Genomic DNA, 14609 nt, shown 5'->3' with positions numbered 1-14609 from the left:
TTCACTTTTAATGTTCATATTTAGTACTTTGACTTCATAAAACGCCCTCGAAAACGAATTTTGTTTCACGTCAATGCCTTAGTTAGGTCCAGAGAAAACAATTATTTACGAAAAAATGCTGGCTGGTAATTATGGAAACATCCTGTATATAAATTTAAATTCATTTTCAATTAAATAAATAATTTATAATCCGGTTTTATCGTACACCAGTCGTAAAATCGACAAGAATTGCTGAAACTTCTTTGGGCGCACAGAGCCAAAACACATTTCAAAATAAACATAGAAGATAGCATAAATAATAATAATTGATATATTCGACGGATAGAGGATGAAGAGCAGTTTAAAATGCAATATGTTTCAAGACGATAGCGTAATTAGTTCCGGAGATATAACGATTTTTGTATCAAGCCATTTCATTCAAGTTCATTGTTTACGTTGTGAGGTCATTGACCGTACGTGCTTGTAGTAAATATTTGAGAAATTACTCCTTCATTTAAATTACGATATCTCCAAAACGGAAAGTCGAATCTACATAATCCAAAAATAGTTTCAAAGAGGAAGCTTTGCCGCTTCTAACGGTGCTGAGTTATTGAGAAAACATTAGTAGTTTCAGAACTGCACACGTTTAAAGTTTAATTATTTTTAAAACGCGTTAATACGTATTTTTAATACGCTGTTCTAAGACAGTAGAAACTGGAGATTCTCCTTTTTCAGTCCCATATTTGTTATATATGTACTTCCTATTTACATCAGAAGCTAACCAGAATTTAATGTCAAGTTTTGTCCGGTTTTTTACAAAGAAATATGCTGATAACCTAACTATGACCAAACTACATATTTTTCTCAGGAAATAAACAATAAGAATAGAATTGAATATTGAGCAATTAATTGTACGTATACTATAAGGAAAAGTCGTGAAATTAAATGGCATTAAAATAGTATTCGATGTTCGAAATTCTAAACGATATTTTAAAAACGATCATTTGACTGGTCATAGCAGGTTTAGTGTTAAGGAATTTTCTGCACAATTTTGCAGATTACGAAATATTTTATATTTAATACCGTAATATGTACACTGAACATTTGTTTCGTATGTTATATTAGAAAGCATTAGGTATTTCACTACATGCAAAATCATTTTATCGAATTATTTTCTATTAATCAGTTTACATAAAGTTACAGATGTTTTAAAATAAAATTTCAGCAGTGCATGATAAACGCAAATTGGAAACACAAGGAAATTTTTTAAAAGTATTATACAGGGTGTTCGGCCACCCCTGGGGAAAATTTACATAAGCGATTTTAGAGGCCAAAATAAGACGAAAATCAAGAATACCATTTTGTTGATGGAGGCTTCATTAAGAAGTTATTAATGTTTAGAATTTCGCCCGTACTGAATTTTTTTCTCGAAAGTGCGTAGGATTTTTAGGGTATGTCTATTGACCAAAAATGATTATAATTGGCCCCCGCAACCGAAAATAATTTTTTCAAAATGATTTAAAATTTCTTTTTTTTGTCGAAAAATTTAGGCATTTAATTCGTTTTTGATTTTTGTAAGTTTGTTCGATGCCGTACAGAAAAGTTGTCTAATACTTTCTTGTAGATACCCATGAGCTCTACTTCAGAAAAAAGTTTCATTGAAATATATTCACTATTGTAGGAGTTATGGTCATTTGAAAATTGAACAAATTTGTATGGGGTTTTTCTCATTTTACGGGGCCAAGCAATAAGTTTTTCAATATTTTTAGAACTTCTACATATTCCTCACTAAAATACGCGTTGTTTGCCGTTTGAAACATTAAAATCCTCTAATCCGTTCAGAAGTTACGACGTTTTATAGATACGCAAGAAATTTTCGAGTAACATTTCTGGCCTGAAATTAGATTTTTGCTAAGGAATTTTTTTTCTCGAAAATCGGTACTAATTCAGAGGTATGTGTAATGACCAAAAATGATTGTAATCGACCCTTGCAACCGAACAAATTTTTTTTAGAACGATTTGAAAAAATTTTTATCGCCGAAAAATTTCAGCATCTACCCGAATTTTTTTCTCGAAAGGAAGTAGAATTTCGAAAGTATATGTAATCACCAAAAATGATTATAATTGACCATCGTAATTAAAAATAATTTTTTCAGAATGATTTGAAATTTTTTAATTTAATTTTTTAATAACTTTTTAACGAAGCCTCATTCAACAAATTGAAATTCTTGATTTTCGTCTTATTTTGGCCTCTAGAATATCCCATTAAAATTTTTCCTAGAAGTGGCCGAACACCCTGTATAGCTATTGTTTACTATCACAAAGTCATGAGATGAGATAATTGTCATTCACGAAATAAATCACAATTTTGAATACTTCATCACGAATAAATATCCGTTCTTCTAACAGAGACTGATAATATTGTCGCGTTATGGACAAGTTTTGATTTCAGTTAGGAATTAATTCGCGACAATCGATTCTAAACGTATTTTCGTAGCGTCGATAACGGACAGAATAGCGTGTTGCCGGTTCGTGGAAGTTTAGGAACGGGAACGCGCCCCGTTTCCTAGTTTTATCCGTCTCTCCATTCGCGCGTAATCGGCGCCACCGACAAAAGAGTATTCGGCAAATGCTAAATCATTCGCACCAGCTGAATTCAATTGGCTCTAATCAATCTTTCACGTGTAAATCACAACATCACGCATCGTGCGCATACATCACCCATTCTCATCCAGCAGACAAATAATCAATCCGCATTTCCGCTGATTCAATCATGCACGCTGTTCGCACAGTGCCCCCATCGAAGCCGGTGATACTGGACGGGACGACGGAAATCTCGGAGATAGAGAAGCTGTACAACGAGGGAAGTGACGTGAACCTGATTTGCGAGGTACAAGGTGGCAGGCCGCCCCCGACGCTGACGTGGTACCTCGGGAACAACGTGATAGACGAGTCCTATCAGTACAAGCCTGACTTGGGGCTAACGGTTAACCACTTGTTCTATCCGAAAGTTGGTCGGCAACACTTCAAGGCTCAGCTGATCTGCAGAGCCAGTAACACTAATTTGGTGATGCCGCAGACCAAGCTGATCAATCTCGACATGAATCGTAAGTACTCGAACGTTTCTCAAACTTATTTATCCTTACAACGTGTTTCGTTCGCCTACACCTCCAGACAAAATGGTAGCACATGCGTGCTATCTTTATTTTCTTGACATAGGATTATGTTGGCGCAGTGAGTAAAAACTAGCACACCAGGATTAAAAGAGATATTTAGTATATGTTAGTAATAATCAACATTAATAAGATCAAACTATTATCATTATAACATACGAGGTGCATACAACGACCAAGCTGAAATGATAAGGGCGCCGCCCAGCGGTGGGACTCAATAACACGCGTTTTTTTTTGTTTGAAGGATAGAAATGTTCAATTTACGAATTACGTCTGAGGCTCATTTCAAGAATCGTTGCTGTATATTCTGAACAGCTATGACTAGACTGCGGATGTTTATGCAAAAGCATATGTTTGTAGGTGAAACCTAAATAGAAGTTTGTTTCATCACTAGAAGTCCTTAAAAAATATATTCTTTATTTTGCATATAGCATATGAGGGGGCTGGGGGTTCAAATAACAAACCTCAATCTACCCCAACAATTATTAACAGTTTATTTTCGCGGGTGTCGGGGGTGTAGCCACACGTAGGTTAAATTGATACCATAACTGGCTTCGCAAACGCGCGACGTCTTAGTCAGACTGGGGTCTAAAATAGACTGGGGTCTTTCTTTGTAACGTCCCTTCAATATATACAATTCTTACCCTAATAGCAAAGGTAGAGAAAAAGAGACAGGACAGAAAGACGGAAAAACGAAACTGGAAAATATTCAGCGTAGGAAAAGTTTAGCGAAAGAGAGTCATAAAAGTCAAGAGGCCCGGATCGGGGTGGTCCGAGGCCCAGGCGAAACCTTGAAGGAAAACAGACGCCTCGCACGGCTCTGGTCGCCAAGTGTTTAACAGGACGACCAGGCTCGCACGAGACTCTGGGAAAATGGAAAAATAGAAAGCTTAAAACTATCCTTATATTCCATTCCCATTCATACTCTGGCAAGGGCGTAGTGGCTATACAATGGCCGCTACACATATGTTTTGCAAATTTTTTATCAGAACATATGTCATATATGTTTATTGCATTTCTTTTCGTAAAATTAATGCTTATAAGGACTTCCAAACATCTATTACAGTCTACTAATTTAATGTTTGATGATGATAACATAGCTATTTATACATCTCGTATTCACCTATAGTGAATCATTAATCGTAACAGTTCATAGATGCTACGAATTGTATTAAGTAGTAATTATCAAGTATTCTTGGCAGATAAACAATTAAAGTATGCAAATCCAAATATGGCCCAATCACATCTTGTAATGTTGAGCGTTCGATCTCAGCTTATAAATTGTCTTTAAGCGATAATCGTCATCAACTACCTCTTGACAATATTCAAAAAATACTCGTAACATATTGTAATTTAAATTATAATTGATTATTATTATATTTAAGTAATAAAACTATTTCAACATATTTTGCATATTCCTGTATATTTTGCCATATTATCGATACATATTTTACATATGTCACTTACATATTTTGACATATTTTATTGATATAAACATCCGCAGCCTAGCTATGACACTAGTGGCCACAGAAATTACACCACCTTAAAAGTGTCAATGTTTCTGCTATAACTCGCACATTGTTGGTGTCTGTCCGTGTTAAATATTAGATTTACACTAAAAAAAAATATAATTTATTAACAAATAAATTTAACTAAATTTTTAGTCGCGTACACTTTGGAAAAATGTAGATTTCCGGTTTTAAATATTCTTATTTATCGTGAATGATGAATCTTTCTATAAATAATAAAATTCTTGAAATGAGAGTTGTATTAAAAGCAAAGTATACTTGCTTATCAAAGTAGATAAGTAATCGAATAACACGATGGTGCTTCTTTACGAAAGCGTAAAATAAAAAATTTTTTTTTTATGAAAATTGAATAGTCCGTTGAAAACTGGACTCGTTTCTCTGATTTGTCGACAACGAACTGAATATCGTATATTACAGTTCCTTGTTGGCGCGAGATAATTAACGCGCAACCCATATATCCCGTCTGTGAAACATTTCAAATTTTTGAAATGTGTTTGCAACGTCGACCATGCAGAACCAAGTTTGTCTAATAATTTCTGAGTGCTCAGTTTTGGATTGAACTCCACCGTGGATTTACAAGCTTCATTATCAAACTTTACTGATACTGTACTTCGCGGAGCATCTGGAAAGTTCAAATTACCTTCGACGAAATTTCTAAACCACCGCTGACACCGACCATTAAAACATCACAATAAAAATAACAGATTTCTATTGTAGCTTTTGTAATAAACAATTTGCACTGAAATGAAAATGAAACAGAATACAGCGTTGTGGGTGTTCTTTCAAAAGTTGAAATTCTGAAATTGTTACTCAATTGTTGTGAGAAATAATTACTTGAATATCTGACACAACACTGAGAAAATGTTGTAGTATACAGTTCCACTAGAAAATAATAAAAACTAGTTCAGTGAATACTTGATTGCTCGTGGCTACCCCTAATAGTATCGGTTGTAGACTGTTCCCTCCTGTGACCATTTTTACATGTCACTGTTGCTTTAGAAAAATAAATTAAGGATATAAGAATCAGATTCTGACAAACGATGATAGATGTACTGATGCTATGTCACGATTACGAACACGAAGGACTCTTTAATTAATGAAAATATTACTTTTGGTGCAATGGTTCTGTCATGATTTCCTCAACGTACACAAAATAGAATTGTTCATGATAAAGATTAACTACAAACACTATAGTACATGGAAGATCTAAATTCAATCAAACGTTCGAGGTCGTTGACAGATTAACCCCGCCATACTGTATAGTGAATATTTATTCATATTTTTCCAATCGTCTTGAATATTAAATAGCAGCATACAAAACACTAAATTTTTATCAACAGAAAAGCATGTGTACTACTTTTTCTTACAAATCATTTGTTGGTATATGTATAGTTTAATTATTCTCAGTAAATGCAAACAATTTTATTATATTAGTTGACACGCTATAAAGTTTTTATGATGGTTCAAATATTATTGTAGAGTCTTACCAAACGTTTTTTGGCGCTATTCGACATTTTTAATAATTATAATTATTGAAGAATTACTTTACTAATTCCACTGTGCAAACCTCTAAGGTTTGGTCATCTATTTCAGAACCACTGTATGAATTATAAATGTATCATAACGAATACGTTCATTTTAAAAGATGCAAGTAACGCGCATTATCCTCGACATATTTTCCTGTCTTTTGAGACGTTTCCTCTTATATCTTCTCAATTTCTCCCCGTTCTTTCTTTTTCATCGCGTTTTAAAACGACGTCGTTTCCTTAATCTCATCGTTGCTTGTAGTTCTGTACATCCAGGGAACTTCAACGACCTACTTGCAGTAATTCGTGATAATTGTCCCATTCTTCCTAGTGCAATTTAAAATTGAAGATTTCTATGAGGATAGTCGAGGAGCACGGTGCTGGCGATTTAATCGTGCTGCAGTTAATGGTTTAAGAAAGGGAACTATGAGAGTCCTTGAAGTATTCATTTCATTATCTTGCTCAAATACGCGTCAGAAATTAATAGAAATACGACTAGAAAATACGGTTTAAATTCAACTTGTTACAAAATAATTACAGCCTTACACGTATACGAGTAAATACTGAGTAGAAATTAAATTAAATTTCATTCAATACATACGTCAATAATTTTTAAACACTGTTGCCCATGATACGAACGTATTTTAAAATGGTTTCTTTTAACATCGAATGAAAGAATTTTCGGTGTTAAAAAATTTGTCAATTTCGAGAAATCTTGGAATTTTCAAACTGTAATACATTTCTAAAAGATGCAAAGAAGAAATTTTCAAATTGTTTGCCATAGTAGTTATCCCTTTTCCATGCGTAATAGAATCAGGTTTGTTAGTACTTTGAAGGAAGATTCCGTAAAGGGGTCGTTATGCGGATAGAAGTTGAGAAACGCTGGTTTTAATCATACATTAACGTTGTATCGTTGACGTCGTGTTAAAACCACGGGAATACCGGATTCCATATTTGCATACTTCCGCGGCTGTAAGTGGTTAGAATCGTGACATCGGCGACGTCGACTGGAAAACATTAATGCGGCACAGAGCGTTACTTGTAATCTGCGGTTCGCGTCGGGAATTTCGCAATAAAATTATGCAGAAACCAGTTACTCCTGCGCCGGATTAACGTATAGGTCACGATCTAAGTAACGCTTATACGCACGACTCGTGACAGACAGTTTGGTTTCTACGGTTTCGGATGCAAGTGTGCCCGATGGCGGCAAATACCGATTAAGAAACGTAGCGCTGATACATTCGAGAATTTATGCCTCGATATTACCACACGCACGCTATCGCGATCTTATTCGTGGATAAGGCCTTCTGTGTTTTTTTATGTTACTGAATAATTTTTGTTTATATAACGCGACGAAGGACAGGCTTTATAGCATAGGGCGCTACAAGTATTCCTGATACGTGCTAAAAGGTTGTAACTCTTTCAGGGGGTGGTTTTATAAAATGCATTGGCTCCTGGATTTTGTTGGAACAAATAATCTGATTAGTTAATTTTAAAAAATATCTCTGAATTTAAATTTGTTACATTTTATATTCTATATAAAATTATTTTATAAAATGCATTTGCTCGAGGACACAATTTTGTTGGAATAAATAATACGTTGCGTTAATTTTAAAAAATGTCTTTGACTTTAAATTATTTTACAAAATGCATTTGCTCGAGGATTATGTTGGGATATGTAATACGTTTAGTTAATTTTAAAAAATATCTGAATATAAATTTGTTACGTTTGTTATGTTTTATATAAAGTTACATTTCGTTTCTTTTCGTATTTCTTTTCGAGGTGTTGCTGGAACCAGACTGGTAGATTATTTTACTATTTAGTCGCTTATAGATCATAATTAAAGTTCTAAACGAATGTCTAAATGTATAACGCGTTTGCAGTAGAACGCCCAGCGCGATCAGGCGGTATGATTTTCGAATCGTATAATCTTCGCCTTTTATCGACACGTGACAATCGAATTTCCGCCATTAATGTCCAGCGATGAAAAGCGGGAAATTAAAAGAATACTCCTCCTCGTTAAAAGCGAATTTGGAGCAGAACATGCGCGAATGGACAACAGTGCCCAGCCCCGGCAATCAGAATTCGAATCGATGCCTTTAACAATGCACAGGATTTTTACTCGATTATAATGCGCGCGTAATTAATGCAACTCCCAATAGATTAAACCGTCGATTTCGTACAGGAGAGAAAGAGGTCCCTTCGGCGGAATAAAAGTCCAATTTCAAATAGTTCGAGCGGAAGTCGGACGGTGTGGAGGGGGGAGGGGAAAAAAAATCTGCTGTGCTAGATTCGCCGATAAACGGTTCGAAGTAATATTCCTTGGGCGAAAGCTAAACCCCCGGGTCTGTTCGGGCGGCTCACGAATCGGCCGAGGAAAATTATCGTTCTATCTACCATCGCGGTTAAACAATTCTCCACGACGATTTCGCAGCGACCGAGCCAACGGGGCACGTAGCAGCTGAATGCCTTTTCACGTGGTCCTGCCAAGACAAGGTGTTCACGCGCTGAACCTATTAGTCGTCTGCTCGAGATTGGTCGTTGAAGATAACGGTAGCGCCTCTCGCAAGACGGATCAGTGGATCGCGTGCCTTCTGGCCTCCAGCTTCGATTCCATGTTTCCAGCGTGGCTCTTGGCGCGGGGGCCTCCGTGTTCAAACGTTGTCGGTCGATAGGAGTGACGAGGCATCGTGTGAGCCACGTTTCTTTGTCGATGTGCGCCTACGTACGTGTGGCTGGTTTACTTTGCTAGGCAAGGTGTACAATGTACACTCGCGACGCGGAGGAACGTGATAAGAAGGTTCTTGTGTCGCGAATCGCAAACTTGGACTGCGAGTCTGAAGAGACTCTGGAGTAACAGTTCCGATTCTTTTTTTTTTTAATTCAAGTTGTACTGTTTCGGCCGTGAAGTCTCATGCCCACTTGCTATGCTGCGCGGGCTGAGCTTATCGCACAGCTCCTTGCTGTGTTCCCTTTTCGTAGGCTCGAAGGACCACCCAAACTGATGTTTGGGGGAAAAACCTTGAAGCCCGTTGTTCTTTTTAGTTACACAAGAATATTTCAAGACTTGTGGAGAGTCCAGTCGGGGTTGTAGGGCTCGATCAAACGAATCTAATCCGAAATTTTAATGTTACCCTTAATCTAAGCTTGACTTCCCCTACCAAAGTGACGAAAACGCGTAGTGTTGGTCAAGCCAATCCTCAAAGTCGTCACCTTGGCAGGGCGTTTCTTACCCTTTGCAACATTCCCGTTCAACCTGCTGTCCAATGTCCAGGTACACCATGCAGGGGTGAGCAAGAACGTTGCCCCTTTTATAAATAAACATTTTGAGGAAAGCCAAAGCTCCCAAGACCCCGGTGGTCTGCAGCTGTGAGCTACCGCGGGATTACGATACGTCAATCGCTATTGAGGCAAGGAAGAGCTCCAAGGATTCCAAGTCCCGTGTGGAGTTTGGAGGTTCCTTAATGACCGTAACGTAATTTGTCAAGTATAAATGTCTCGAAGTCCTAATCCTCAAAAACAGTGGAAAACTCACGTCCGTATCACAAACCCCACGATGTTAAAGTTCGTTTAGAATCCTTAATTTATAACCCGTAATTTATAAATATATCTAGAATGAACATAGGTGTTCAGGGCTCGGAAAACCGTGTCTGCTAAGAACCTAGAATTGGTGCTCGAGGGAAGGAAGGACACAACGAGAAAGGGAAACTATTCGAACCCAGCGATAACGATAATGTAAACACGCGTAAAACCATTACCGGACTGGGAGCGCTATTCGAAGTGTTAACTCGTGGCTGGTTCATCCTGTCGATTGTCCCGCAGATATTCATGCACTGGTCGGGGGTGGATGCGAGATTAGAGGGTTTAATTCCGCGATAAGACGAGTGTAATTACTGATGAGTGTTTCTATCGTCGACAACGTTCGGTTTAAAACAAAGGAAATTTGTTTCCATTCAAGACCGAAGTAGATCGATAAATTCGTAGACAATGAGGTTTTGAATTGTGTGTTTAATTATCGGATACATCGAATGTAAAGCAACTATGCTTGATTTTTCCATACTGGGAAACAAAAATCGTTATTGTATGAAAGTATTGGTAGGAAAGAAAGGAGCAGATGGAAGGGAGGTAGATCAAAGAAATTTCGTTATTTAGTAAGCTCCTTGGATTTCTTAAAATATTTTTATTCAAATATTACGCGTCTCCGTTTGTTATCAACTCGTCGATCGATAATTTTCTCTACAACTTTTGTCGTTACGACTGTTACAGATGTTTAAATAAATGAAAAATAATACAAATGGTATGAAATAGAATAGATAAAAAATAAGAAATAAATACATTTGGAGATTCTAAAGTGTATACAAATAATCGTGTATTCTTCAAAGGTTTCCCAGGAAGATAATTATTTCCTTCCTCAGAAAATTATGTTCATTTAATGGAATCATTGACAATTGTATTCTTCTGCTGTACATTGTGCCTGATATGATGTGAAATAATACAACATAATTGTTTAAATCTATAAAATATCAACAATGATCCACAGAAGTCCCTACCAAGATTCTAAAAATCTAATTTCTCTGTTGGGTACTGTGCCCGATAGCTAACCTAAAAAAGTTCGTATGGAAGTACCTAATAACCCTACAATATTTAGCCACGTATTGTTTACTTTGACTACTAATTAAAACATAAACTAGGAAATAATTTTTCTTAAAAAATAAACAAAAGTCTTGCATCAGATGGTTAGAAAACATCAGATTATTGATAATACTACGCGTGTCACGAGTGGTTATGTTAAGAATCATGATATTATCATAAACGTGACACAAGTTGTTCGTAGGAAAACCGAGTGGAAATCATGCAAAACAGGAATTTCTGTTGAATTTTCTACAGCATACATTGTCGTATGCACGACATATACCGTGACTTCTTTCAATTTGATGAACAGAGCGGAATCACACGTAGCTAAATTCGACAAATAGCGTGGTTATTTTAACACCGCCATCGAATTTTTTTCGATGAATTCGTAAACAAATAGGACTGAGTGCATCCGAGCATTCTCCTAGTGACAGATCCATCCATTGTTCGCGCAGAATGTTGTGCACACTGGTTTCACTGAAACTCAGGTGGTCAGCATTCAATCAAACGGTTATTCAACTATCGATAGTATAAACGTCCGCGTTTTCTATCATATTAAAACCTAATACAGGAACAAATATTATATAACCAAACATGATGTAATCGATATAAACGAATGTATAATTCGGGATTTATTTTATTATTTTCACTTGATGTATATTTTAAGTCTAGACGCTTCAAAATCCAAACATAAAATAACCAATATTATTAATTTTATCGATACTCGGTATCTTATACTAATTGTTTCATATCATATAATCAGTATAGGCTGCATCGAATGATACGATTGAAGAGAAACGAAAGAATACGATTTTTATAGTGCCTTTATATGTATATTGAGCTTACGTAAGATAATAAATTTTTATTTCATGGATCTCTTTAAATTTTCCAGACAACTTTCAATGAGAATTAATCGGGAATGAGACTTGTGAAAAGAAATTTTTCGATTCATCTCTGAACGTAAAATCAATATAAAATCTTCTTTTGGATTACATCACTCATTCCGAGACATTTCGTCCACAATTAATAATTCAATAAATGCTCAAATCATTCTAATATTCAAATATAACAATTAATTATTCAGAAAGCGTTTATGGAAATATATTAAACGTTTTTTATCATTAGAATAAATAGAATATATTGCAAAAGTTTGGTCGCTTATATTAAGAACCGCCTGTATATTAATTGCACGTACCTGAATAGACTAAAACGAACTCGAACGAAAGTATAAAAAATGTACACCGCTTTCATTGTTAATGAATGAATGGTAGATGCTAGAGATAAGATAATCTAGCTTTGTTCAGAAGCAAACATTGGTCCTAAGAGAGTAAAACTTATCTCAGCATTCTGCTTATTATTCACGTATAGTTGCTGTGCGTGTCAATTAATCACTTCAAGGAAAAATACTAAGTCATTGACTTTTACTTTGCCGCAAGCGCAGTCACAGAGAAACTAATAATAACAACGGTTGAGAATAGCGATTCATAAATCGCTGAAACTGAAATGATAGACGGTGAATGGTCTGTGCCATAATTTTTCAACCTTGTAACAATCTTTGATTGACTGCAGAAAATTTAAACCTCTATTACACATATGCAGAAGTATTTTGATTGACTTACAGTATACGTATTATATATCTACCTTTTATTAATGTTACAATTTTAACGATTTAAAGGAATTCCTTTATTTGACACGGAAATGTATATATCAACTTGTTTGTTGATTCTTTCGGAATTCTATTTTCATTCTACTTGATTTCCAAATTAATGTAAAACCAAACGTCTGAAGTTTTGGTGTACATTTTTGTTCTTTTATTGTATCAAATTAAATTTTCTACGCATAGTTCTCTTTTTTTAACTTGTACACACAGGACAACCCTTTCAATATATGAAAATACATCAGATTGTAAATTTAATTAGCGTGCATTTACTTAAACATGTAAGAGCTGTTTTTGAAGGAGAAAGGACAAACCAAAACGAGAGAACGTAATATCTCTGGAATTATTCTCCTCCGACAGTAAATTAAATGACGCAAGCAGGAATGTCATACTCTCACCAAGTTGAGTTCGGAGTTCTTCAAGCCTGAAATACAAAACCATACAAACTAATTAACTTCGTATTGCACGTTCTCGTCTTTTTATTCCATACTGTATTCTATGTGTTTCTTGTAATAATATTACGAACTTTTCGATTTTCTCTTTGATTATACAGATTCTGCACCCCAAATTCAACATCTCGCAAATCAAGTTTTTTAAAAAAATTGTTAAAGCTTTTGTAACAAAAATAAAATTGAACGCAAATTTATTGTTAAAGTATAACAAAGATGTACATGGATGACTTATTCAATAGCAATTATTAGTTCATTCCACATGAAATTTATAATTATGTAAGAGTATAATATGAAAACATGTTGCATGAATTATACCTATCAAATAGTTATGATTTCTGAATTTAATTTACCAAAAGTTAAAATATAAAATATCATATCTTTTATGCTTCTTTGGTTTAAAATACATTTTTCATTCTTTCAACTATTCGTATAGCACTTGCTCCCACTATTACGTTTCAATTTCTAATGATTTTAAAGTAGCCCAAAAACAAACGTACCAACGCCAACTTAATTTCACTCGTCGTAATACGAATATGTATTTAGAAGTAAAGTTTACATCAAATTTGAATCCGCCTCTACGAAATTACCGTCGAAAAACAGAACGAAATAGTGGAATTTGCTTGGTCGATTTCGAAATGTCTCTGTCTCTCGTTAAACGAAACGGTCTCGGCGCGTGTTCAGAAATCAATTATCCTCCTCCATGGGGCACGGTCTCCTAAATTCCCAATAGACGAACGTCGCTTGGGCTACGCAGGGACTGATAAAGCCCGGCTGGTTTGATTAGTTCTAGCCTGAAGAACGATCAGGAATAAATTTAAATCCGCAACCACGGCCTGTTTGCGGCTGGTTGATTTCGACACGCGACCACGGAGTTTCACAGGAATGCGCACGCGTGTTCGCATAATTTCATGGAGTCCCGCGGGTGATACCTATTAATTTGCGCTATTGCCGCGCCGTAGCAAGTTTCGTTCAATAGGATAAATAATAATAAGCAGCCGTGCTTGCGGCTCCGCGTGGCCTGGCGCCTATAAATTGCCTCTTAATTTCTTGAGTCGTGTCGGTACCGCCGTTTCAATTGCCCATTAAACGTCTTTCAGCGATAGGCTGTTCAGCGTTCGGGCAACTTTGCTTTTCGCGTTTTCTGCTCCTTCGTTTTCTTCTTCTTCCACTTCTGCCGGAGACCGTTTCGTGGAACTTTATCGTTTTTCATTAAAGGGGCTCCCGGGGTCAATCGTACCATTTTTTGCTCCCGCGGTGAAGTTCGAATTAGTTCAATGGCCGAGTTCATATCTTGATTTCCCTCATCTTGCAAAGCTTTGCCATTATACGTGAGAACTTTCGGTGGCTTACTCTACAATCTGCAGTATACAGGGTAATCCAACAGAATGAGAACGCGTAAGCTACTCAAGTATTAGTTAGCGATGGGACGAATTAACGTCAATCGATGCCCTAAACCCTAGCTAATGACATTTATACTCAATAAAAACTCAAAATTTAGTTTTCTTTCTAAACCAATAACTATATTAATATAATGTCTTTTTTAACTTTGTTCATTCAACACTCAATGGCAGTAGATGGCCTAAACACTAACTAATGGCATTTATACTCAATCAGATCTCAAAATTCAGTTTTCGTTCATAAGTAGGTCCAATAATTGTAT

At 36.0% G+C, this 14609-nt stretch overlaps 1 protein-coding gene across 1 annotated transcript in view; it reads left to right on the top strand.

Annotated features, from left to right (window-relative positions):
* Positions 1-14609, top strand: part of LOC122400560 (hemicentin-1-like) — a 339168-nt gene that overhangs the window by 236203 nt on the left and 88356 nt on the right. Inside the window, exon 4 of the mRNA XM_043402083.1 lies at positions 2772-3086. Coding sequence (XP_043258018.1) covers positions 2772-3086 — 315 coding nt within the window. The remainder of the gene's footprint in view (positions 1-2771; positions 3087-14609) is intronic.

Source organism: Colletes gigas, unplaced genomic scaffold (genome assembly GCF_013123115.1).
Source record: "Colletes gigas isolate AHSC1104 unplaced genomic scaffold, ASM1312311v1 Colletes_gigas_Sc00019, whole genome shotgun sequence".
Lineage (NCBI taxonomy): Eukaryota > Metazoa > Arthropoda > Insecta > Hymenoptera > Colletidae > Colletes > Colletes gigas.
The sequence above is the reverse complement of the archived record's forward strand: the minus strand, read 5'-3'. Positions and strand labels throughout refer to the sequence as shown.